Consider the following 24,002-nt stretch of genomic DNA (forward strand, 5'->3'; position numbering starts at 1 on the left):
TCAGCCAATGACCTTCGTTTTTGTTTCCCACCTAGTGCACACTCAGTTCATTGGAAGTGACTACAGATTTGCATTGTAATGACAACGTCCCAGTGTGGATCCATGTGCCAACATAGGACAGAGGCTGCCAGAAGACCATGAAGATGGATGATACTAAAGCCAAACTGGTTGCAGTACTGTTGACAGGCTATTTTTGAACAAAAGGATTGTGTGGAGGAGATGGTGCCTCATATCACTTGTGAGATCCAACAGGCCGCTGCAGAGTCCATCCCCGGTCTAGTAACCACCTCAGACCAATGACTGTTGATTGGCAATCATGGCCAGATGAACAACTCAGCGGAACTTCAAACACCGTCCAACTACAGAAAACCTTCATGCCTTCAGATCTGTGAGAGCACATGAGGCGACTGATAAAAGAACAGAAGAGGGCTTCCTGGAAGAAATTCACAACTTCCATTAATCAGTCCAGTCCCCTTTGCCTCGTGGTTCGTGCCCCTGTAATAGATCTAGATGCAAGACCTGTCCCATATATCCTACCACCATCACCACCGCCATCACCTACTCCAGTGTGGTCGCAAGCATCACCTATCCCATCAAAGGCAGGGCTACTAGTGAAACCGGTAATGTGATTTAGAAGCTAAGCTGCAACCACTGTGCTGGATTGTACGTGGGCATGGCAACCAACAAGCTGTCTGTCTGCATGAATGGCCACAGACAGACTGTGGTTCAACCTTCGTTAGTGACTGTCCTTCATTTATCTATCCTGTTCCGTATTTCCACTCCAGCACTATTCAGCCTTCCAGTCCGTAAGTGCACCTACAGTCTTTTTACTTCTCTGTTTCTGCCCTGCCCTCTTCCCCCACTTCTGTCTAATCTCCTGATTGCACCTAGCTGCCCTACCCTCTCTCTGTCTTGTCCCTGTATGCTCCCACAAGCAACCTGCACTCTGCTGTCCCTCCCCACCCCAGCCTCCTCCTTACCCCAACCACCCAGATTGTCTCACACATCATGTGCTGTTGCTCACAGTTTGGCTTTGGCAGCCAGGGACAGTGGTAATGTATGTGTGAGTTAAACTTATTCAAGTGTAGTTTTTTTGTTGTTGTGCCTGTCTGCGACTCAACATCTCTGCTATATGGTGAGTAGCAGGCTATCCTTTAAATGCCTGCTCCCTAAGGGGCAAGCTCAAGATAAATGCCCAAGTTTTTGTATGGTGTGAGAAAAAGTGAGGAGAATAATTTGGGAGTATAAGCAGAGGTCTTGGCAAGTGTTCCTGAACTCCATTAATAGGAACACTTCCACAATTAAAGTATGGGAAGCCGTCAGGAGGATCTCAAGGTGGAACTCAAGACCACTTATGGTGGCTGTAAAAGAGCAGGGATGTCTCCTAACATCACTAAGAGACATTGCTCAGACAACGACTTGTTTGTATGAGGCCACTACGGCTGATGCTAGCCAGGATCCAGCCTTCCATCATTATCGGAGAAATATAAGATGGTTTGTTTTGATTTATGTCCCAGCAACATTGAGGAATACAAGCAGCCTTTCTCCCTGTGTGAGTTGTGTTATGGATTTTCAGTAGCTCCTGATATTATGCCCAGTCGTGAACTGATAACATAAGCATGTTGAAACAGCTGGACCCACAGTTGGAGGTTCTCTTCCAGCTCTTTCATCAAATTTGGTTGACAGGAGACTTCCCCAACTTGTGGATATAATCTATTTTAATCCTGATTTTAATATCAGGGAAGGATCAGACTAACCTCAGTAATTGTTGTAGTGTTAGTCTGATGAGCTGCTTAGGAAAGACACTGGAGCAAATGGTCAACTGGCACTTTGTTTGGGTTTCTGAAACAAGGCCCTTACTAACTTGCTCCTAGTGTGGATTCAGGAGAGGCCACTCCACACTTGATAACAATGACCCCACTTGAAACACCATTTACGCGAGGTTTCCTCTGTAAGCAACACCTTAACAGTGTTTTCTTCGATTTAGAAAGAGTATAGTATACTGCCTGGAAGCATATCTTGCTGCAGTTCTATCAGTGGAGGCTCCATGGCCATCTACTCTCTATTTTGGGACTGTTCTATCTGACCTATCACGCAGAAGAATGGTGTCCCTTGAGGGACTCTTTTGAAGGAGTGTTCTAAGTGTCATGGCATTTGTCATTGTGATAAATAGTATTAAGTCTGCAGTGTGGCATCCTGTACTGTGTTCTTTATTTGTGGATGACTTCCGCATCTTCTGTGTGCTCTCCTACCTTGAAACAGCTACTTGGCAATTTCATTTGACTATTGGGATTGGAGGAACGATCTAACGCCACTGGTTTTAAATTCTCTTGGGAAAAAACTGTGTCAGCTTAAGCAGAAGTGCTGGCAGCACCTCAATGCCCTCCGTTGCCTGAGCAACACCAATTGGGGTGCTGAAGTACGCTGCTGCAGCTTTACAGAGCCCTTATGCCCAATGGGTAGATCACATAACTAATGAGGAAGTATTGAATAGGATTGGGAAGAAGAGAAGTTTGTGGCACAACTTGACCAGAAGAAGGGATCGGCTGGTAGGACATGTTCTGAGGCATCAAGGGATCACCAATTTAGTATTGGAGGGCAGCGTGGAGGGTAAAAATCGTAGGGGGAGGCCAAGAGATGAATACACTAAGCAGCTTCAGAAGGATGTAGGTTGCAGTAGGTACTGGGAGATGAAGAAGCTTGCACAGGATAGAGTAGCATGGAGAGCTGCATCAAACCAGTCTCAGGACTGAAGACCACAACAACAACAACAACAACATATGTCCAATCCCAAATTGACTATGGGAGTGTGGTTTATGGTTCGGCAGCACCTTCAGCATTGCATTTATTCGACCCTCTGCACCACTGTGGGGTTCAGTTAGTGACAGGAGCTTTTAGGATGAGTCCGGTGACCAGCGTACTGTTGGAGGCTGGTGTCCCTCCACTGCAGATCAGATGTGCACAACTGCTCGCCAGTTACGCAGCACACATTCATAGTTCGCCTCAGCATCCGAATTACCATCTCGTTTTCCCACCTGTGGCAGTCCATCTCCTGCATCAGCGGCCCAGATCGGGGCTAACGATTGCAGTTTGTGTGCAGTCCCTCTCTCCGAACTGGAGTCTTTCCCTTCACCACCTCTACTTGAGGTCCGTTCATGTACACCTCCATGGTGCACGCTTTGGCCACAGCTTTGTCTGGACCTTTGGCATAGACCTAAGGGCTCTGTTAACCCCGCCGCTCTCTGCTGTCACTTCCTCTTGATTCTTGACATGTTCCGGGGCTCTGAAATGGTTTACACTGATGGCTCAATGGCTGATGGTCACATAGGCTTTGCATGTGTTCATGGAGGACATATTGAGCAGCACTCCTTGCCAGTTGGCTGCAGTGTTTTCACTGCAGAGCTAGTGGCCATATCTCGTGCTCTTGAGTACATCCACTCATGCCCTGGCGAGTCATTTCTCCTGTGTACTGACTCATTGAGTAGCTTACAATCTATCGGCCAGTGCTACCCTTGCCAACCTCTGGTAGTGTTCATTCAGGAGCCCATCTATGCCCTGGAACAGTCCCATCATTCTGTGGTGTTTGTGTGGACTCCAGGACACATTGGAATCCCTGGCAACGAACTTGCCGACAGGCTGGCTAAACAGGTGACGCAGAAACCGCTTCTGGAGATAGGCATCTCCAAAGCTGACCTGTGTTCTGTCTTACACCGAAGGGTTTTCCAGCTGTGGGAGACGGAATGGCATAACAGCACACACAACAGATTGAGTGTCATTAAGGAGACTATGAATGTGTGGAATTCTTCCCTGCAGGCCTCTCGCAGAGAATCAGTTGTCCTCTGCCAGCTCTGCATTGGCCATATGTGGCTAACGCATGGTTACCTACTCGGTCACGAGGATCCACCTCAGTGTCGCTTAGGCTCCCAAATGACAGTCGTCCACCTCTTGCTGGACTGCTCACTTTTAGCTGCTCTGCGGCAGACTTTTAACTTTCCCAGCACCCTGCCTTCGGTGTTGGGCGACAATGCCTTCACAGCAGCTTTAGTTTTATGTTTTATCCGTGAGAGTGAGTTTTATACTTCTATGTACGTTTCAGCGCATGTCCTTTGTCCCTCTGTGTCCTCCACCCAAGTGCTTTTAGGATGGAGGTTTTAATGTGTTGCAGAGTGGCTGGCTTTCCCCTTTTATTCTCGTGGTTGACCAGCCATTGTAATCTGTGTTCATGTTTTACTCTCTTCTGTTTCTAGCGTCTCTCTGTTGTTTTCTTGTCCTCTTTTGTTCCTTTTAGTGTTCATTGCCTTCCCTTTGTTATTGTGGCTTTTACTTTCTTTCTGTTTTGCGTTATATGTTTCATCTGTTTTATTCTCACACTTGTAGCAATATTTTATTAGGAACAAGGGACCGATGACCTCGTAGTTTGGTCCCTTCTCCCTCCTTTAAACAAACAAACAAACCAACCAACCAACCAACCAACCAACCAACCAACCAACCTACCTTTATGGAACCTACAGCAGGTATTTATCAGTCGCTGTTTGGCCGCTGTGTCCACATTTTGCTCGTGACTGTTTTTAGACCTTCACGCACATACATGCAATGTGCAGTACATCGGATTAGTCTCTCTCACCCTTCTATTTAAAATATCGTGGGTTCGAGACGGAGGAAGGCCAAGTGGTTCTAGAATTTATGCAGAAATTCTCAAAGCACTACATATTCCCCCCCCTCAAATCACATGTGGTATTTTATATACCATCATTATGTATGTTTATATCGCATATAGTAATTCATATTTCAACAGTATACCTTGTTTTTTTAATAACTGTGAATATCTTTTTTCTTATTATTTAGCTATTCTTTTTTTTTTTTTTTACTTACAAAATGTGAATATTTCAGTCAGTGTTGTTAATTCCTTCAATATCTAAAAAATCGTGAGGGCCTTTTTTGTTATTGCTCTTTTTTCCAATTGTAAATTCCAGGTGTTCATGACACTTGAGTAGTTTATTCTGTATTCTAATTCCTTGTACTATTTTTTCCGTAGTACATACTAGTATCATTATTTATAGTCTTCTGTAGTCTGGAGGAACTCTGGGCAAATGAAAGTGTTCTTTTCAACCCTTGTAAACTCACATAAAACATAATAAAGCTAGTGGTATATAGAATTCAAACTTACTAGAATAATTCCTATTAAATGTGTGACTTCTGTGATAATACTGTCCTTTTCCTCTAGGATCAGTACATATATATTACATGTGGGTTGACCCTATGAGTGCACTTCTTCCTTCCATTCTAGTAGGTATGTCCCTTTATAAAACATCCCTATTCATCAGGCCACAGGTCGTCCTATCTCTATGTAGGTATGCCTGCCATATATATCCTTAGCAAATGCCGGGTCCATCCTCCTTATCCTTTATGAGTAGGCTTCGTGGTTCATTGTCCTAGTATGCATCTTTATGTGCACTATAATTAAATACTTCCTGGTAAAAATAAAATCTATTTTACACTTCACTCTCACTTCTTAGTACCTCCTCTAATACCCAGAGTCCTCTTCCACTTCTCAGCTTCTATAATCCTAGTAGATACTATGTTTACACGCATTATTCAACTCATGGTGGATACTATGTCTACCTGTATTAATCAAATCTTAGTAGATACTATGTCTACACATAATGGTCAAGTCCCACTACTCTGACTCATCACTTCACGATTAACTCCAACCTTGCTTATCACTGTTTTATAATTATTCCACAAGCTCTCCTGCTCCCGTCTCTCTCGGCGCATGAGTTGATTGCTACCATTCACACACACACACTCTCTCTCTCTCTCTCTCTCTCTCTCTCTCTCTCTCTCTCTCTCTCACACACACACACACACACACACACACACACACACACACACACACACACACACCTCTACATATGTGTGTATATACAATATAAGCCAAAAAAAAAAAAAAGTAAAGATGCAGAACCTTCACTTAAGAAACATTGTGTGCATCTTTCCAGATGTACACACATCTTTTTCCCCTAAAACCCTTGGTTGTTCTCACATCCTTTAATCTGTAACTTCATTGTGTATTCGTATTTCTTTGTGTGTATGTAGAAGTGTTTTCATGTAGTCCGATTCTTTGGCCTCTGATCTGAAGGTAAGTTGTAGGTTATTGGAAACCACGGAAACCAGAAAGGACTTCTGCGATAGAAGTAGATGAATATTGAAAGAGGGGAAAAATAGATATAGTATAGATAAGAAGTAAGAAAGGAAAAAAGCTAGATGTGGTTGCTAAGATCGAAGAAGATAAAAAAGACAGCCCCAAAGACAGGAACACCCCCCCCCCCTCCTTCCCCATGATTCCAGGAGGTATGGTGTTAAATTGTCCCCTACAGAACGGGCATTCCCACCTTCACCCTTGAGGTCCCCAAAGAAAATCTTAGCAACCTTATGGAAACGGCAGATGGTGAAGAATCAGGCATACTTGTTTGAAAGGGTCATTTGAAAGGTGTGATGTGTGTTTTGTGTTAGTCATGATGTATCGGTTAGTGTTAATCATGCTTTTACCTACACTACCCACCCCCTTTTGACATCAATACAAACGCTCCCATCTACGTCGTATCTCATAAAAAGTATAAAATATTCTGTACCAAGTATAAATTTATATATTCCATTATCACAATCATTTAATTAGACACACAATATTATGTTTTCCACAAATATAATATTCCATTCAGTTTACTAAGAAAAATATACTTCAATGTCTTTAACTTGATTATCTTACATTCAGTGTGAGAACGGTGTTCTCACGAATTCAGAAATTATTTTGAAAGTTATGTGCCAGGTGTGATTCTCCGTACTTACTTGGAACTATGTGGCAAAAAAAGGATTACCAGGCAGCTTTCAAGAAAACCAGTTTTGGAATCATTGTAATTATGATTCATATTAATAGAATATACAAATTTCATGATGTTGATTTCACCCAGACTTCTGCCCACAGATTTGTACAGAAAACTGGTGAAGAGATTAATTACAAGGACTTATTCAGGCAAAAATAAAACCTCACTGTATGTGGAGACCGCGTCGGCTGCTGTCGGCATTACAATCGAAACCACAGGAGAGAATGGGTGGCTAGACAGATTTAATCTTATCTTATTTCAGGGATAATATGCATACCAATTCCCACCTCAAGTCGCCGCCTAGTAAAGTCAGGATAAGTTGGGGTGAGCCAGGAAGAGTCATGAGAACAGGAAGGGGTACCCCTGGAATAGCCGAGGAAGACACAACCAAGATTCCTAGTGGGCACAACCCTCTAACAACCAAGGATGACGCAGTCACATACCAGGAGCAATTATGAGTGACGTAATCACAATTTCTCGCTGGTATGTTTCTCTAATAAGCTCTAAGCAGGGTATGATAGAATAGTGTAAGAAGTTGGGAGAATTTGGTGTAGGTAAATTTTATTACAGAAGAAACACTGAAAACAACTCGGGATTCGACGGTCGTCACTCTGCCCGTTAATACAGAACGTTAACGTCCCTGAGAGATAGATGAATCCGCCCGGATCCCATGGATCTGATATTAACTTCACTTGAGCAAGTGCAGACTAGTACTTCTCATTAAATTTTGTTTGAAAGTCTCCCCACTGCTGAACAATCACCACTTCACTAGGTAACACAACATTAGGTGACAATACACTTCCTTTCTATTTTGTTTTGGAGATTATACTCTCGGTGACTTTTCGCTCTATAATTCCTTTAAATTGTTCCTCCAGACTACTTATATTTACTGTATCAGAGTTAGCTATTCTCTCTTGGAAACTTCTTTCTACATTTTCTACTCGTGTATTCACCAGTCGCCAAGTTCTAATGTTTTTTTTTGATGATGGAACGTGTGGAGTAAATATACAAACTTTGTTTTCACAAACTAATGATTTATTGGACTATGCAGAATAACCCTCTCACATTCCACATGTAAATATCTCCGTCTTGTATTTCGCTTGCTTTTTGAGCTTTAGAAATGCATTTACTTACATTTATAAATGGATTGGTTTAAGAACCACTCTTAATTTATGAACATGTCTTGCTTCTAGCAAGTCCAACACAAGGATTACCTAAAAGTCTAATGTTATTTCTTCATTTGTTCTTAACAACAATCATCACAGTCACTAAACCAGCAAAGAATAGCATAGGCTCTTCTCTACACATACACTGAAACTCTATGGATCGTACAGCAGGTACTTGTTGCCCGCTGATCAGCTGCTGCGTCCACATTTTCTGTGTGACTGTTTTTAGACATGCACACACAAACATGTAATGCGCAGTACATCGGATTTGTCTCTCTCACCCTTCTATTTAAAATATCAGGGGTTCGAGATGGAGGATGGCCAAGTGGTTCTAGAATTTATGTGGAAATTCTCGAAGCACTATAGGCTTCATGCATTGCTTTCTTGACAGTCAAATGTATTTCATTCAGCATCTCTCTAGCTATAGTTGTATGATTTGTTTTACACCAATTATGCAGTAATCTCTTTCTTTACAGTTACTGTATATCATGGAGGGTTCCTCCTACTATGAACTGTTATACTGGGTACATATATGTCCAGTACATGGTCAAATATTCTTTTAAACCTGAGCCATTTTCTCTACATGTCCTTGCCCTGTGCTGAAAGTTCCTCAGTGAGATATGATACAACTGATTTTTTTCTAGTTTATTGAACATATATTGTCTTTCTGCTTGGTGTAGTTGCCCTTTGTACTTTGGTGATTGTACTTTTGTGATCATTGTTGCTGCCAACCACATCATGGTCACTGACACCAGTTTCAATGTGGACATCCTCAAGAAGTCAGATATGTTTGTTGCCATTAGATCCAATATATTTGCATCATGAGTGGCGTTCAAAACTATCTGTTGTAGGTAATTTTCAGAGAAGGCATTTAGTAATGTTTCACAGTATGTCTTATCACATCCACTACTAACAAAACTGTAACTTTCCCAATTGATTGTTGGATGGTTAAAATTTCCACCAGTGTTACAGTATAATTGGAGACTTAATTTACATGTGAACTGATGTGTTTTCTAATGTTTTTGGTTACGTCAGCAGATGAGTCTGGTGGATGGTAGAAGGATCCAGTTATCCTTTAGTGCCCAACCTTTGTACTTGCCCAAACAGTCTCACATGCTGCCTCAATTTCTATCTTGGTGGATTTGTGTTTCTTGTCCACTGCGACAAATACACCACCTCAATTTCCCATTTGCCTATCCTTTCAATATGCACTTACATTTTCCCCCAAAAATCTCACTGCTGTCAATTTCTGGTTTCAATCAGCTTTCTGTACCTAGTATTATGTGAGCTTCACTGCTTTTCAGGAGCGCTTCAAGCACTGGCGCTCTTTTTTGTGAATGCTTTGGCAGTTAACTGTTAGGATTTTAATATTCTCACCTGTGGGAGGCATTTCTTTCAATCTTACACTGATACTTCTGGGTTTCCTACAGCTATCACTATCTGTATTGGAGGAAGAGTTGCCTACCGTATTTACTCGAATCTAAGCTGCACTTTTTTTCCGGTTTTTGTAATCCAAAAAACCGCCTGCGGCTTAGAATCGAGTGCAAAGTAAGCGGAAGTTCTGAAAAATATTTGTAGGTGCCGCCACAACTTACTTCAGCCGTCGAATATATGTAGCGCTACACGGGCATGTTTTGCAGGCACAAAGATAAATACTGGCGCCAAAACCTCTGTGTCAGTAAATAAATTTTTAAAAAAGGTGTAAGACGAGCTTTTTTTCTTCGGCCCAAGTTTCGACCACTGCATTTTCACACATTATCCAACGAAGTAAATACAAATTCCATATTGTTCATCTTCGAATGTGGCAGTATTTCAATGTACTACGAAAATCCGACTGGCAAGACTGTTTGGGATGTTTGTCAATATGGCCAACTCTATGTTCTGAATTTTTTCCTACCTGTGAGAAGAGATGGTTGCTAATAGGAACTTTTATGAATTGTGAATCACATGCAGTATTCTCTTCACCATAAGAACAATACCAATATAAACATTTTGCCATGTATTCTTTCGTGTTTACTGCTATCTCATTTAAATCCTGTCTGCCTAATAAACTACGAAACTAGTGTGAGACAACAGCAAACACGGAAGAATTACATATCATGTCATGTTTATATTCGTATTATTCTTATGCCTAATAGTGATACAGTTAGAAATGAAGCATGACAATTGACTAGATTTTTAAATCTAAGATGACTCTAATTTCCATTTTTTCGCTAATGCGACAATTCCTCTTTTTTATTGTAAGCGGCGGTAGCACGCACAAAAGCAAGCCATGCTGCGAGCGGCGACAGGTCGTAAACACACATTATCAGAATGCGACAAACAATGCATGACACAGTACAATAATGCATTTTCAGCCTAGAGTGACGTAAACACCTACAACAAGGAGAACGACACTTATCAGATCAAAGAAAAATAAGCAATCGATTCAAACCAGACGAAGCACGTGAAATGGGAAGGGTACCCGTATAAATACGGACGGAGCGCCTGATGCATGGCAATGGCTATCTGGTAAAGCTTAACTGCTAAGCTTACGACTCGAACCAAACTACTGTAGCTGTATCGTCATTCATTCGACCTAAATTGTGTCTCATATTACAATGGACCAACTTTGTTTCGATTTGGAGGTGCGGCCTAAAACCTTTCTCTCCCCTTGAATTTCAAGTCTCAAATTTCAGGTGCGGCTTAGATTTGGGAATTTTTTTTTCCCTTGATTTCGAGTATCATTTTTCAGGTGCGGCTTAGATTCGAGTGCGGCTTCGATTCGAGTAAATACGGTAATCTACAAAAACCCTTCCCCCCCCCTCACACACAGTCAGCTACCTGAGTAGCTGTCCCTGATGCGCAGTGCACACCTGACCCATTTAGATGTCCCTACAGTTCTCAACCTTATGGCTCAAGCCCAAGAAGTCGCAGCCTAACTTCTCACAGAACCTTCGAAGTCTCTGGTTCAGTCCTTCCACTTGACTTGGAACCAAAGTACCACGATCAGTTCTGAGGGACAGTGCTGCAAATTTTGTTTCATTGCAGCTCCATGTGCAAGACTGGTCTTCTCAGCATTCTCTGCCAGTTGCTGAAGTGACTCCAGTATGACCTCGTGGTGCAGACAACAGGTTTCATTTGTTCTAATGTGTGCCACAATCTGTAGTTGGTTGCACCATGTTCCCTCAGTGGCTGCCAGAATAGCCTCTTCAGCATGTTGAATGAGGTCCCAGGCATACACAGTGTGAGTGCACCTGGTGTCCTTTCCTGTTCCTTGCTGCCATTTCCATAAGGGGTACCGTCATTCACTGTACGTTTGGACTACTGACAATTAATAGACCCCTACATATAACCTTTCTTCATTGATCTTTTCTCTTTGCTGGAATGCTGACGTTCTTTTTTCTTTCTTTCCAGCAATAGAACTCTCATTGAAAGAAACGCAGAGCTCACCAAAAGCGCAAAGCAGCTTGTATCCTACAGCCACTCTTGGAAGTGGAGGCTCAGCGTCTGCTTCATCAGAAGCTCGTAAAGTGAGGGCATTATATGATTTTGAAGCTGCTGAAGACAATGAACTAACTTTTGCCGCAGGGGAGATCAGTATGTATGTTTTATTATGCAATTATTTTTTTGTAATTGCAAATGAATAGTTTGTAAGTCTGTCTGTCATGTAATCCTTGACATAGCACAACATGTAACAAAGTTATTTATGTATCAAAAGATATTACAGAGAAATGTTGAGGCATTGTGCACAAAGAGAGTGAAACATTTGCTGTTTCTTTAACACAGTTCAGGGATGCAATTGAGGATATCTGTAATCTAGTTGAAAAGGTATGATCCAGTTTAGAATTTTGTGGTAGATGACTCAACATTTTGTTACCCATGGAGGGACTTGGGGGAAATAAATCTTCTGAGTAAGCTAGAAAGAATTGATGTTAATTTAATAATAATACATATTTAGCACTGACTTTACATACAAATACAGTGAATGCTGCAAATAACTTTGATTAAATAGAGGTATTTCACACTGCCTCCCCCCATGAACCATGGACCTTGGCGTTGGTGGGGAGGCTTGCGTGCCTCAGCGATACAGATAGCCGTATCGTAGATACCACAACGGAGGGGTATCTGTTGAGAGGCCAGACAAACGTGTGGTTCCTGAAGAGGGGCAGCAGCCTTTTCAGTAGTTGCAAGGGCAACAGTCTGGATGATTGACTGATCTGGCCTTGTAACAATAACCAAAACGGCCTTGCTGTGCTGGTACTGCGAACGGCTGAAAGCAAGGGGAAACTACGGCCGTAATTTTTCCCGAGGGCATGCAGCTTTACTGTATGATTAAATGATGATGGCGTCCTCTTGGGTAAAATATTCCGGAGGTAAAATAGTCCCCCATTTGGATCTCGGGGCGGGGACTACTCGAGTGGACGTCGTTATCAGGAGAAAGAAAACTGGCGTTCTACGGATCGGAGCGTGGAATGTCAGATCACTTAATCGGGAAGGTAGGTTAGAAAATGTAAAAAGGGAAATGGATAGGTTAAAGTTAGATATAGTGGGAATTAGTGAAGTTCAGTGGCAGGAAGAACAAGACTTCTGGTCAGGTGACTACAGGGTTATAAACACAAAATCAAATAGGGCTAATGCAGGAGTAGGTTTAATAATGAATAGGAAAATAGGAATGCGGGTAAGCTACTACAAACAGCATAGTGAACGCATTATTGTGGCCAAGATAGATACGAAGCCCACACCTACTACAGTAGTACAAGTTTATATGCCAACTAGCTCTGCAGATGACGAATAAATTGGAGAAATGTATGATGAGATAAAAGAAATTATTCAGATAGTGAAGGATGATGAAAATTTAATAGTCATGGATGACTGGAATTCGAGAGTAGGAAAATGGAGAGAAGGAAACGTAGTGGGTGAATATGGATTGGGGGAGAGAAATGAAAGAGGAAGCCGTCTGGTAGAATTTTGCACAGAGCGTAACTTAATCATAGCTAACACTTGGTTTAAGAATCATGAAAGAAGGTTGTATACATGGAAGAACCCTGGAGATACTAAAAGGTATCAGATAGATTATATAATGGTAAGACAGAGATTTAGGAACCAGGTTTTAAATTGTATGACATTTCCAGGGGCAGATGTGGACTCTGACCACAATCTATTGGTTATGACCTGTAGATTAAAACTGAAGAAACTGCAAAAAGGTGGGAACTTAAGGAGATGGGACCTGGATAAACTGAAAGAACCAGAGGTTGTACAGAGTTTCAGGGAGAGCATAAGGGAACAATTGACAGGAATGGGGAAAAGGAATACAGTAGAAGAAGAATGGGTAGCTTTGAGGGATGAAGTAGTGAAGGCAGCAGAGAATCAAGTAGGTAAAAAGACGAAGGCTAGTAGAAATCCTTGGGTAACAGAAGAAATATTGAATTTAATTGATGAAAGGAGAAGATATAAAAATGCAGTAAATGAAGCAGGCAAAAAAGGAATACAAACGTCTCAAGGATGAGATCGACAGGAAGTGCAAAATGGCTAAGCAGGGATGGCTAGAGGACAAATGTAAGGATGTAGAGGCTTATCTCACTAGGGGTAAGATAGATACTGCCTACAGGAAAATTAAAGAGACCTTTGGAGATAAGAGAACCACTTGTATGAACATCAAGAGCTCAAATGGAAATCCAGTTCTAAGCAAAGAAGGGAAAGCAGAAAGGTGGAAGGAGTATATAGAGGGTCTATACAAGGGCGATGTACTTGAGGACAATATTATGGAAATGGAAGAGGATGTAGATGAAGTTGAAATGGGAGATACAATACTGCGTGAAGAGTTTGACAGAGCACTGAAAGACCTGAGTCGAAACAAGGCCCCCGGAGTAGACAACATTCCATTGGAACTACTGACGGCCGTGGGAGAGCCAGTCCTGACAAAACTCTACCATCTGGTGAGCAAGATGTATGAAACAGGCGAAATACCCACAGACTTCAAGAAGAATATAATTAATTCCAATCCCAAAGAAAGCAGGTGTCGACAGATGTGAAAATTACCGAACTATCAGTTTAATAAGTCACTGCTGCAAAATACTAACACGAATTCTTTACAGGCGAATGGAAAAACTAGTAGAAGCCGACCTCTGGGAAGATCAGTTTGGATTCCGTAGAAATGTTGGAACACGTGAGGCAATACTGACCTTACGACTTATCTTAGAAGAAAGATTAAGGAAAGGCAAACCTACGTTTCTAGCATTTGTAGACTTAGAGAAAGCTTTTGACAATGTTGACTGGAATACTCTCTTTCAAATTCTGAAGGTGGCAGGGGTAAAATACAGGGAGCGAAAGGCTATTTACAATTTGTACAGAAACCAGATGGCAGTTATAAGAGTCGAGGGGCATGAAAGGGAAGCAGTTGTTGGGAAGGGAAGACAGGGTTGTAGCCTCTCCCCGATGTTATTCAATCTGTATATTGAGCAAGCAGTAAAGGAAACAAAAGAAAAATTTGGAGTAGGTATTAAAATCCATGGAGAAGAAATAAAAACTTTGAGGTTCGCCGATGACATTGTTATTCTGTCGGAGACAGCAAAGGACTTGGAAGAGCAGTTGAACGGAATGGATAGCGTCTTGAAAGGAGGATATAAGATGAACATCAACAAAAGCAAAACGAGGATAATGGAATGTAGTCAAATTAAGTCGGGTGATGCTGAGGGAATTAGATTAGGAAATGAGACACTTAAAGTAGTAAAGGAGTTTTGCTATTTGGGGAGCAAAATAACTGATGATGGTCGAAGTAGAGAGGATATAAAATGTAGACTGGCAATGGCGAGGAAAGCGTTTCTGAAGAAGAGAAATTTGTTAACATAGAGTATAGATTTAAGTGCCAGGAAGTCTTTTCTGAAAGTATTTGTATGGAGTGTAGTCATGTATGGAAGTGAAACATGGACGATAAATAGTTTGGACAAGAAGAGAATAGAAGCTTTCAAAATGTGGTGCTATAGAAGAATGCTGAAGATTAGATGGGTAGATCACATAACTAATGAGGAAGTATTGAATAGGATTGGGGAGAAGAGAAGTTTGTGGCACAACTTGACCAAAAGAAGGGATCGGCTGGTAGGACATGTTCTGAGGCATAAAGGGATCACCAATTTAGTATTGAAGGGCAGCATGGAGGGTAAAAATTGTAGAGGGAGACCAAGGGACGAATACACTAAGCAGATTCAGAAGGATGTAGGTTTCAGTAGGTACTGGGAGATGAAGAAGCTTGCACAGGATAGAGTAGCATGGAGAGCTGCATCAAACCAGTCTCAGGACTGAAGACCACAACAACAACAACGACAACAACAACAATATCACACTGAGATACAATAAATTCTCAATTGACTCTGAAGTAAAATAATTTTTCACATTTAGGCTGTTATTTGATCTGTGAAAACAGTGGTGTGATTTGTAACTTGTTCTGTGGTAAAAGTGACGACTTCAGTTTTTATAAGTAAAGTGTTTTACTTGATTTCATGAAAGTGCTTGAGAAAACATTTGTTCATGGTCACACACAGATTACTAGACATTATTACACTTGTAGTTTGCTGGCACCACTGGACTTTTATTGAGGAAGAATGGGGCTCAAATATCTGTCCAGCCAACCATATTGTTAAATACACTCAGTGATGTTAGAAATCTTATTTTCCTTGTTGCTGTCTTGTCATGTATTTTTATGTGTATGTTAATTGCAAAACATGTTTTGATCATAATTTCAGTTTGCAACTTATTTAATGCGTTAATATGGTGTGCCATGTCACAGAAAACTGTAAATGTGAAGCAATCTAACTGCACATATGCTCTTTTACCCCTTTTTATTGTAATTTATAGAATAGGTTTGATACTTTTACTCCTGTGGTTAATTAATTTGTTAATAAGGCATGAACTTTTTTGCCACAGTCCATGTACTGGATGATTCAGATCCAAATTGGTGGAAGGGATACAACAATCGTGGAGAAGGACTGTTTCCAGCTAATTTTGTGACAGCAGATCTTTCTGTAGAACCAGAGCAATTTAGTAAGTATAGTGATTGCCAATAAATTTAAGTCAGTCAGATTTTAAATTTACTTACTGTTTGCTTCTCGCTGTGTGATTGTATGATGTCGACTTCTATTTTAGACTAACTGAAGTTTATTTCTTATCCTGGGTGCTGAATGGGTTTCCCCTATTTCTTCTTCTTCTTCTTCTTCTTTTTCGCGGATGGATCACTTAGGACCACGCGTAATCAACATTTGTTGGCCTTCCTTTTCACCCAGTATTCCTTCATAAACAACGAATGGGCTAGTTTTCGTTGCGTAGACCACGTATGTTGGTTAGTTTTTTCTCTCTTCTTCCTCAAAACCCTGTGTGTTTGTGATTTTTATGATTTCATTTCTACCATGTAGATTTGGAAACCCTAATTCTCTCAGGTCTTTTTCCGTCTGTTTGTACCAGTTCAGTCTTGTAGTTTTGTTCTTTAAAAATGTATGGATTTTGTGCGTTAACCTGTTTGAGTCCATTCTTCCTAAGTGCCCCATGAATTGGATTCTTCTCATGCGCATTGTGTCTGTTATTTTCGGGATATTTTTATATATTTCTGCATTGGGTTTTGGATAATGCACACCATCTTTAGTTCTTGGTCCTAGGATTTTCCTCATTATCTTACGTTCTTTCACTTCTAATTCCTCTTTTAGTGTTCTGTGTTGAAGGTTTAGTGTCTCAGATGCGTAGAGAGCTTCGGGTCTAATTACTGTTGTATAGTGTCGTATTTTGCAGTTCCACGAGAGACTCTTTTTGTTGTAAATGTTTTTTGTTAACGGAAACGCCATCTCCATTTTCTGGACTCTTGATCTGACAGATTTATTTTCATTACAATTTTCTGCAATCCATTCACCTAAATATTTAAATTCTTTTACTCGAGAGATGTAGTTATTACCAATTTTGAGATCAGAAGGTGCATCTTTGATGTCAGTCATAAATTTTGTTTTTTCAAATGAAGTTTGTAATCCTATTTTAGCTGCCTGTTCTTGTAATAATTCTAGCTGTTTCTGTGCATCGGTAATGTCTTGTGCGATCAGCGCCATGTCATCAGCAAATGCTAAACAGTCTAATTCTATGCCCTTACGTCTTGGTCCCAGTCTGTGTGCTGGTGCACCTGCTTTTTTTCCATTCTCTAACAACTTTTTCAAGAGCACAGTTGAAGAGCACTGGGGACAGTACATCCCCTTGTCGTACTCCTGTGTCTATTTCAAATTCTGTGCTCAATTCTCCCATAAATTTTACTTTGGATTTGGTCTCCGTGTTTCCCCTATACTGTATTCATTTTACATATTCTTCTTATCTTCTCTGTACTCCTGATAAGTATATGGAAAAGCCTGTAGTTGTGTCTGTCATGATTTTAAATAATTAAAACCTACGTGGGTTACTTATTTTTTCATGATTAGTACAATGTGTTTTGTGAATTTATTCTCATTTTCAAGTGCATTTGTGTACACAAATATTTTTTTAAAATGTATCCATGTGTGTTTTTCTGCCTTTTGTACTGTAGTTACGTTTTTGAGGTTTTACTGCAATTGGAAAATTGCTCAAATGAATCTTTTAATTTTTTTTCAAACAATGGAAAATCCAGGATGGAATGTTGCGCGCGCGCGCTTGTGTGTGTGTGTGTGTGTGTGTGTGTGTGTGTGTGTGTGTGTGTGTGTGTGTAATGCTGAAAAAGTCCTTAATGGCCAAAAGTTTTTTTTTTTTTTTTTTTTTTTTTTTTTTTTTTTTTTTTTTTTTTTTTTAATACTAACTTCCAAATTAGAATTGTTACCCTCCTAACTGCTTTACGGAATCAACATAGCAATAAAAATAAAAAAAAAAAGAGTACTGGACACCCATTCAGAAACATATAAGATCTTAATATACTTCACCACTTCCAAAAGTCACATACAGTGGGTTTAATGGAGAAGCTGGAAATCTTTGTACACGACAAAAAGCAGGAAGAGAAATTTCTCAGTGACAAATTAGATGATCAGTCAGTTAATTTCTTCAAATGTTCATCCTGCATATGATAACTTTGTAATTTTCATAAATATGTTCATTGCCCCCATAGACTCTGGTCAACAGCTTCAACGAAGTGAAATGTAATTCAGAATGAAATTTTCCTGCAGGAGAGTGTGCACCGATATGAAACTTCCTGGCAGATTAAAACTGTGTACTGGGACCTTTGCCTTTCGCGAGCAAATACTCTGCCATTTGAGCTACCCAACCACAACCCACGACCCATCCTCACAACTTTATTTCTGCCAGTATCTTGTCTCCTACCTTCCAAACTTCATAGAAGCTCTCCTTCAGACCTTGCAGAACTAGCTCTCATGGAAGAAAGGGTATTGTGGAGACATGGCTTAGCCACAGCCTGGAGGATGTTTCCAGAATGAAATTTTCACTCTGCAGCAGTGCGTGCACTTGCCTGCAAAAAGCAAGGGTCTCGATTTCGAGTCACGGTCCAGCATGCAGTTTTAATCTGCCAGGAAGTTTCAGAAACATAATTGATATTCAGTAGTCAATAATTGTAAAATAAACTTTATAATAAACAATTTTACATATATAACATAATACTTAAAAATTTCACACCTCTGATTGTATATAAACTCTTTGGAAACCGTACTGCTGTAATATCTGTTTAGCATGTTGTGATTACAAAAACAAACAGCATATGTGATTTGTGTGTGTGTCATATTCAGTGTAAATAGAGGAGCGCAATACCTGTAAGTAGAGAATAGATAATGCTGTTGCGAACATTAGCATATAAAAAACATTCCAAGATTCATTTGTCTGATTTTCCGTTGCAGTATAAACTCAAAAGAATAACTACATTGCAAGCGGACCAGAAAATCACACATGCAAACGTCACAAAAAATATTTATGTAAACAAATGCACTTGAAAATGAGAACAAATTCTCAGAATGTGTTGTGTTCTAAACATGAAAAATAAGTAACTGGTGCAGTTTTTCATTGTTTAAACCATAAAGATTGTGATTTATCGTTTTTAGAAATAAGATATAAAAATATAAGCTGAAATGCACATATCTTTGTGTAGAATAAAGTGAAAATTTTTAATTTTGTGTTATTGTTGTAAATTTCAGAAGCTGAGCAGCCAAGAAAATCTGTACAGTTCAATGAAGCTGTTGAAGTAAAGACAGTTGAAGAACTTGAGGAAGTAGAAATTGATGAACAAAAAATTGATAGGTCAGTTAGTTAGTTCTGTTGAAAAATTAAGTATATTGTAGAAAAACAGTTTACAAACTAAATTCGTAATATATAGTCTTTATGTTTGGTTACATGAAGAAATGTGAAACACAATTGCATTTAATATGTTACTTTCTTTTGTGAGCAGTAACAAATTACTTCTTGTTGCTTGTGTAGTGAAATCTTGTGTAATTGCTCCTTTGTCAAAGGGGTATGGAATGGCAGCTAGGGATATATACACTGATGAGCTGAAACATTAAACAACTGCTCGCCAGAAGGTTGGATGCTGACTGGTGGTGTTGCAGGTACACAACACTGAAAAAAGTATAAAAGCAAAGCACGTATGTGAATGGAGGAATTATTTCTCAGTGGTACAGCTGCAAAATGGGCAAATTCACTGACATAAGCGACTTTGACAAAGAGCCAATTAGTATGTCCAGGCACCTGGGAATGAGAATCTCAGAAACAGCAAAGCTGGTCAGTTGCAGGCATGCTACTGTCTTGAACATCTGTAGGAAGTGATCGAAGGATTGCAAAACCGTGAGTAAGTGGCAAGGTGTTGGACCTGAAACTTCCTGGCACTTATCAACACACACCCCACTGCAGTGTGAAAATCTCATTCTTGAAAGTGTTGACGTCCACATCTCACCACAGAATGTGGAAGTTGAAGGCTTAACTGAACTGTGAAGCATGGTAGGCAGTGATATCTGGCAGATATGACCAGAGAGCCATGATGGTGAAGGCACAAGTGTTTAAGAGCACACTGTTCAGTCCACATTATCGAACATTAGAGTCTGCAGCAGACAACATCTTTGTATTCCCATGTTCACCCAATAGTCATCAGTTACAAATGCAGTGGGCACAGGATCATTGATATTGGATTGTGGATCCATCCTCCATCAGTATGTTGGAAGTTGGTACAGCAAAAGGTGTCACCTGGTTGGATGAATCATGTTCCATATTATACCAGGCCAATTATCGGGTCCTGATACGTCGTCATCCAGGCAAGTGGTTGCTAGAAACGTGCACCATGCTGCGGATGAAAACTGTTGAGAGCAATATTGTGCTATGTGTGCCATCTGCCTGGGGTTCCATAGGTATTAATCAAAGGCACCATGACAGCTATACACTATGTGAACATTTTAGCAGACAATATGCATCCCATTTGCCTGAATACCTCCTCTACGGCAATGGCATCTTCCAGCAGGACAAATTTTTGTCACAAGTTGAAAACATGCTACAGTGGTTTGAGAAGCATGATAGTCAACTCACTTTGATGTCTTGGTCATGAAATTCATCTAATCTGAACGTGACTGAACTTATCTCAGATACCATTGAATGCCTGTTCCACAACTTGCCACATACTTCTAGAAACCTATCAGCGCTTCATCAAATCTGGGCCACACAAAATTGCTACTGTATTGCACTCCAAAGACAGGGTGGGACACTATTAAGTAGGTGTTGATTATGTTTTGTCTCATCAATGTAGTTGCTAGTAGTTGGTGATAGTACTGACCTGGATGTATCTTTACAAGCACTTGGTGTCAGCTTCATGTTGCATTTCATTATGTTCTTTGTTGTCACAGTGCAGAGGGCACTCACAAGAATGCATGCTTGTACTGGTAATCATTAATGACATTTTTTATGGTGTCTAATATTTAAAGTTATCTCATTTCATCAAACAAAAGTGAAACTGTTAAAATGAAGAAAGATTGTTCAACCAGTAAAGGCTAGGTATGGGTATGGAAAAGCTGGAATGGGTCCCTGTTATAAATCCCCTTAATTGTAATATTTGAGCAAATGTCAGTGGCAACTATTGGGTTTAATCCTCTACTTTGTAAAAAAAAATTATAGTGTGTCCTCTGCCGATGGGGTTTATAACTGTTGGGAGTAAATATGCCAGGGGCATTGCTCACATCCCAGTTGTTAGTTTTACTCAGGTATAGGAAGCCGTGCAATAGCTACTAAGTATTTCCTATAACTGGGGAAAATACATGTATTTATTGATTGTCTCCAAAATGGGCTAAATGCTCTGGAACATGGGCTTGCCACCAAGACACAAAGATGAAAATAAACCTCGTTGCTAAAATGTTTGCTGCAGTTCATTGGAATGTGAAGTGATTAAGTCTCATGCTGTGGAACAAGGATTTTATACTTCGTCTCCAGGACACACATTTTAAAAATATTGATGCACACCCAGTCGGGTTTCTGTATTTGCGTATTGCATGTATCACCCCAGCGCTGTTCCACTTATCACTGAATTACAAACAGTAGTCATTAGAACCTAAGAGTCACTGGAAAGAAAGGAGTACTCTTTAAACTAGTAATTGAATCTCCCTGGGGGTTCTCAGGCACCTTATAATGCAACTAATCTTCGTCTCCCCCCCCCCCCCCCCCCACACACACACCTTTAACACCCACACATTTTCTTCTATGTAGAGTTCATTCTACATAACGTGCTGTGATACTGTGCCAACACCTATCTTTACTGTCCGTTTATGGAGGTTACCATCCTCACAAAGCACACCGCAATTCAAGGTCTGCAACTCATAACTGCAAACAAGATAATTTTCATCTGTTGACCTCGCTTATTACTTGTTCTTTTGATACTGTTCCATGGAAAGTTAGTGATTTTCATTCTGATGACCATTTCCCAGTATAAATACTCAGATTGGAAAGGCCATTTAAATGGATCCTTAACAAGGCAAAATATCCCTTGTACAGCCAGCTGACTATGTATATAGTTTCAGAAGTTTCCAGGTTGCGCCCTTCCTGAACAAACCACTGTCCTAAAATCACCCAGTGCACATACATATGCACTGCTACATACGGTTTTACAGAATCCATCTGTTAATTTTGTGTGTAGAAAGAGCCCCCATTTGAAGACTACGCAGTGGTGATTTCTTAAGGTTCTAGTATTATATGGCTCATTTATCCATAGAATTACACAAAAAGATCTTTATTGTGTGAAGAAGCATACATTTTTGAAACAAAATAGTCATTGTATCTGTCGGCAGTTAACGCTTGTATGAACTCATAAGTCCACGAATTTGTTAGCAAATTTTTACGTGTATCTGCTATGGGGCTATACACAAGGTGAAAAAGGTGTGGGATAACATTATGCATATAAACAGATTGCAGTAGTATTGAGTATACAAGGATTAAAAGGGCAGTGAGTTGGCAAAGCTGTCATTTGTACTCGGGTGTTTCATCTGAAAAGATTTCCAACTTGGTTATGGCTGCACAACAGGTATTAACAGGATTTGAATGTGGATTGGTAGTTAGTTAGACTCGTGGTACATTTCATTTCAGAAATTGTTAGGGAATTCAATATTTTGAGATCAACAGTGCCAAGTGTGTGCCAAGAATACCAAATTTCAGGCATGACTTCTCACCACAGACAATGCAGTGGCTGACAGCCTTCACTTAGTGACCAAGAGCAGTGGGGTTTGTGTGGAGTTGTCAGCACTAATAGACAAGCAATACTGCATGAAATAACTGCAGAAATCATTGTGGGACATGCAATGAACTTACGTGTTAGAATAGTGTTGCAAAATTTGGTGTTGATGGGCTATGGCAGCAGATTACAGATGCGAGTGCTTCTGCTAACAGCATGGCATCATCTGCCCCACTTCTCTGATGCTTGTGACTATATCAGTTGGATCCCAGAGAACTAGAAAATCAAGGCCTGGTCGGATGAGTGCTGATTTCAGTTGGTAAGAGCTGATTGTAGGGTTAGTGTGGCACAGGCCCTATGAAACCATAGACTCTGATTGTCAACAAGGCACTGTGTGAACTGTTGGTGGCTCCACAATGGTGTGGGATGGGTTTACATGGAATGGACTGGGTCCTCTGGTGCAATTGAACCGATCAGTGACTGGATATTGTTATGTTCGGCTACTTGGAGACAGTTTGTTGCCATTCATAGACTTCTTGTTACCAAACAATGATACAATTTTTATGGGTGACAATGCACTATGCAACTGGGCCACAGTTGTTCACAATTGGATTGAAGAACATTCTGGTCAATTCGAGAAAAGGATTTGGTCTACCCGATTGCCTGAAATGAATCCTATTGAAAATTTATCAGACATAATTGAGACAACAGATTCATAATTATGGACAGTTATTTGCAGCATGGTTCAATAGTTCTGCAGTAGGTTTCCAGTGACGTGTTGAGTCTATGCCATGTTGAATTTCTGCGCTGTGCCAGGCAAAAGAAGTCTGACATGATATTAGGAAGTATCCAGTGTCCTTTGTGACCTCAGTGTGTGCCTCTACTAATCTGTGTGTCATTACCCTCACTACCAGATTATTTACTTTGTCAGCAATAGTATGAAACATTACATGTCTGAAAGTTAAATGTAATGTTTTATCTTTGTGAGACTGAATGACAAGACTTTCTGTAATTGAACTATCGTAACATGCTATGAAGTTCTGTACCTTCTGAAATAAACTATGGACTCAAGATCATCATTTGATAAGAAAAAAAAATAAACTAAAAAGAAAATGTTAGTAACTTAATGAAAGAAATGTGATAATTTTTTTAAAAATCAGAGTGAAGTTCCTTTGTGATTGACACAGCAGCTTATTAATTGAACAGTTAACCCCCAATTCTCTAAGGAATTGAACTGCCATGTATAAAATAGCTTCAGACATCTGAGTATTGTACAAATGTGTTAAAATGTAAATAATTTGTGTGAACCGTGAAAGTGAAAAAGCTACAAAAACATTTGAAATT

At 40.2% G+C, this 24,002-nt stretch overlaps 1 protein-coding gene across 3 annotated transcripts in view; it reads left to right on the forward strand.

The window, feature by feature from the left end:
- Positions 1-24,002, forward strand: part of LOC126162032 (signal transducing adapter molecule 1) — a 67,661-nt gene that overhangs the window by 23,996 nt on the left and 19,663 nt on the right. For all 3 annotated transcript variants that reach the window (XM_049918256.1, XM_049918258.1, XM_049918255.1), the window contains 3 exons: positions 11,444-11,626; positions 15,950-16,066; positions 19,159-19,261. In XM_049918256.1, coding sequence (XP_049774213.1) covers positions 11,444-11,626; positions 15,950-16,066; positions 19,159-19,261 — 403 coding nt within the window. The remainder of the gene's footprint in view (positions 1-11,443; positions 11,627-15,949; positions 16,067-19,158; positions 19,262-24,002) is intronic.

The sequence above is a fragment of the Schistocerca cancellata genome, chromosome 2, assembly GCF_023864275.1.
Source record: "Schistocerca cancellata isolate TAMUIC-IGC-003103 chromosome 2, iqSchCanc2.1, whole genome shotgun sequence".
In the NCBI taxonomy this organism is placed as follows: domain Eukaryota; kingdom Metazoa; phylum Arthropoda; class Insecta; order Orthoptera; family Acrididae; genus Schistocerca; species Schistocerca cancellata.